General features: G+C 56.1%; 1 protein-coding gene across 1 annotated transcript in view; it reads left to right on the top strand.

Moving 5' to 3' along the window:
* Nucleotides 1-75: 75 nt before the first annotated feature.
* ACOT11 (acyl-CoA thioesterase 11) overlaps nt 76-2,688 on the top strand; it is a gene marked incomplete at its 5' end in the record, with an annotated part of 3,988 nt that continues 1,375 nt past the window's right edge. The window contains 8 exons of the mRNA XM_009700054.1: nt 76-220; nt 1,171-1,226; nt 1,355-1,421; nt 1,495-1,578; nt 1,693-1,826; nt 2,137-2,268; nt 2,346-2,472; nt 2,576-2,688. Of these exons, the coding sequence (XP_009698356.1) occupies nt 76-220; nt 1,171-1,226; nt 1,355-1,421; nt 1,495-1,578; nt 1,693-1,826; nt 2,137-2,268; nt 2,346-2,472; nt 2,576-2,688 (858 nt within the window). The remainder of the gene's footprint in view (nt 221-1,170; nt 1,227-1,354; nt 1,422-1,494; nt 1,579-1,692; nt 1,827-2,136; nt 2,269-2,345; nt 2,473-2,575) is intronic.

Here is a 2,688-nt window from a genome sequence, read left to right as displayed (position 1 = left end):
GAGGGGGTCCCCATCCCACCTTCCCGATGGCTCTCCGCACCCTCACCCCTTCTTCTCCACTCCCCCCCTCCCCAGCATGGAAGTGGGGGTCTGCGCCGAGGCGTACGGCCAGGAGATGTCCATCAGCCGAAGGCACATCAACAGCGCCTTCATGACCTTCGTGGTGCTGGACCAGGAGGGCCGGCCCCGCACCCTGCCGATGGTGGCACCCGAGCCGGGGGTAAGGACGGGCAGGGCTGGCTTCTCCCCGCTGCGGGGGCGTGGGACCCCCGGGAATCCTGCTTAGCCCTGAAAGGCTCTCGGATTCAGAGCAAAACAAATGCAATTTGATGATGATGAAATGAAATTGCTAGATAGCAAGTGAATTAAATTGATTGCTCGGTATAACTAATAATAAAATAAACCACTTGCCCGTGTAGAGATGGAGACTTATTAGCCATGCAAGACTCAACAGAATAGTGCCTGCAAGCTTGAGCTCATCTTTTCTGTAATTTAGGGGAAAGAATGCAAACCTCTTAGGTTGTTTTCACCTTTTAAAGCATCCTAATCCATAATTTGCTCGGATCCAAATATTTAAGAAAATCTATCACGTGAGCATGGCAGCGAAGCAAACGCCTGCACGTCTCGGGGTACACGGTAGCGCGAGCGAGCGATGGCGTCGCCTTCCCCTTGGCTGGTCCGTGCCCACCTACCTGATTTTTTTGATGCCTTAAAACTAGGACTCTTCTCCTACCCTGCCGGAGAGCATCTCATGGCAAGAGCTGGGCTCCCTGAAAACCTTCTCTCCGCCTACTTTAAAATACCACGCTAGTGATTTCTTCGAAATGAGCTGCTTTTTTTTTTGGGTTGTTATTTCCCTGGGAGCGGACATTTGCACGTGCTAGGGGACGTGATTTGTGTTTCAGTGGCTGTTTGCAGCCCTGCAGCTACAGCAAGGGTTTTTTTCCTAATGTGCCAGTGCCTGGCGCTTGATCACAGCGTGGTGGCAATGCCAATATAGGTCACGGTTAATCACCAGTCACCCCTGCCAGCATAGCTGGGGTGGCAGCCGGCTAGTGCAAGGGTTTTTCACTGCTGAACGTTTTGCCCACCCCCCAAAAAAATCTATTTGTTTTGGTTTTTCCCCCCCTCCTTTTCCTATTAACCTAATGTACTTTTCCCGTTTATCAGGATGGAGAGAGGAGGTACAGAGAAGCCAGCGCTAGGAAAAAAATTCGGCTGGACCGGTGAGCAGAAAAAGCAAGTGGGATGCAGGGATGGAGAAGGGAGGAGGGAGAGGCTCAGCACTGGGGTACAGGGACAGTCTGTGGGTGCTTTGTGTCCCACAATAAGGGAAACTGTTCCTTTCCTGCAGAAAATACATCGTCTCCTGCAAACAGACCGAGGTGCCGCTCTCCGTGCCCTGGGACCAAAGCAACAAGGTAGGGTGCTGCCCCGCGGGAGTCGCTGCCTCCTGCCCCCCTTCCTGCCCCTGACCTGCTGCCCCTGCCCCAGGTTTATCTGAGCTACAACAACGTCTCTGCGCTGAAGATGCTCGTAGCCAAAGCGAACTGGGTACTCGCCAGAGAAAAGGAAAAGGTACTAAACCCTGCCCTTTCCCACCAAGCTGCTTCTTGATCCCCAAAGCGTGGGCAACCCGGGGGGGCTCGGTGGTGGCGAACGCGTCCCAGCCCGTGCCCTGTGCTCCCCAAGGTGCGGATGTACACGCTGGAGGAGGACAAGTTCCTCTCCTTCCGCATCGAGATGTCGGTCCACATTGCCGCCAGCCGAGCCTTCTCCCTGCTCTCCGACCTGCGGCGCCGGCACGAGTGGGACCGGCACTACGCGTGAGTGCTGCGGGGCTTCCTGAGGACACCCGGCCCTTTCCAAAAATCACATCCTGAAATTTAAGGCTTGTTGATGAACGTCCCTTTGGGCTTTCCTGGGAGCAAGTGTGTTGTCCCTGAGCCATGATCGCTGTTGGAGACCTTTCACCGCGCGTTCCCATCCCAGCTTCACCTGGGCTGATGCTGCAGAAAACATCTATTTTGGGTCCTCCAAAATATTTTGGGTGTGGTGGTGAGCTGTAAATGTGTAAGCCCCCAGACTTGCGGGCCACAGTGGGGTTTCTCTGACTGATCCCCTCCTTCCTTACAGGAGCGCAGAGCTCGTCCAGCAAGTAGATGACGATGACATGATCTACCACGTCGTGAGCCAGACGCTCAGCTGTGAGAACAAGCCACAGGACTTTGTCATCCTGGCATCCCGAGGGAAACCCTGCAGCAAGGGGTAACTGTCCCTGGCCCCCAACTCTCTGCTCCCCACCAGCCAGGCTGCGCCAGCTCACCAGGCTCTCTCCTCCCCAGGGACCCCTACGTGGTGGCCTTTCGGTCGGTGACACTGCCCACCCACCCCGCCAGCGCCAACTTCACGCGGGGGGAGACGCTTTGCTCTGGTTTCTGCATTTGGCCGGAGTCAGAAGACACGAGCAAGGTGGGATGCTGTTGCCATGCCATGGGGCCGTGCCGCCCGCACCCCATCAGGGAGGCTCCCCGCTCCGCACATGCCCCTACTAACCATCTCCTGCGCCTCGCAGGTGGCTTACTACAACCAGGCTACGCCGGGGTACCTCAACTACGTCACCACCAACGTGGCGGGACTGTCCTCCAACTTCTGTGCCACCTTTGAAGCCTGTGAGAAGTTCCTGCT

Source organism: Cariama cristata, unplaced genomic scaffold (genome assembly GCF_000690535.1).
Source record: "Cariama cristata isolate BGI_N322 unplaced genomic scaffold, ASM69053v1 scaffold21415, whole genome shotgun sequence".
NCBI classification, from domain to species: domain Eukaryota; kingdom Metazoa; phylum Chordata; class Aves; order Cariamiformes; family Cariamidae; genus Cariama; species Cariama cristata.
The sequence above is the reverse complement of the archived record's forward strand: the minus strand, read 5'-3'. Positions and strand labels throughout refer to the sequence as shown.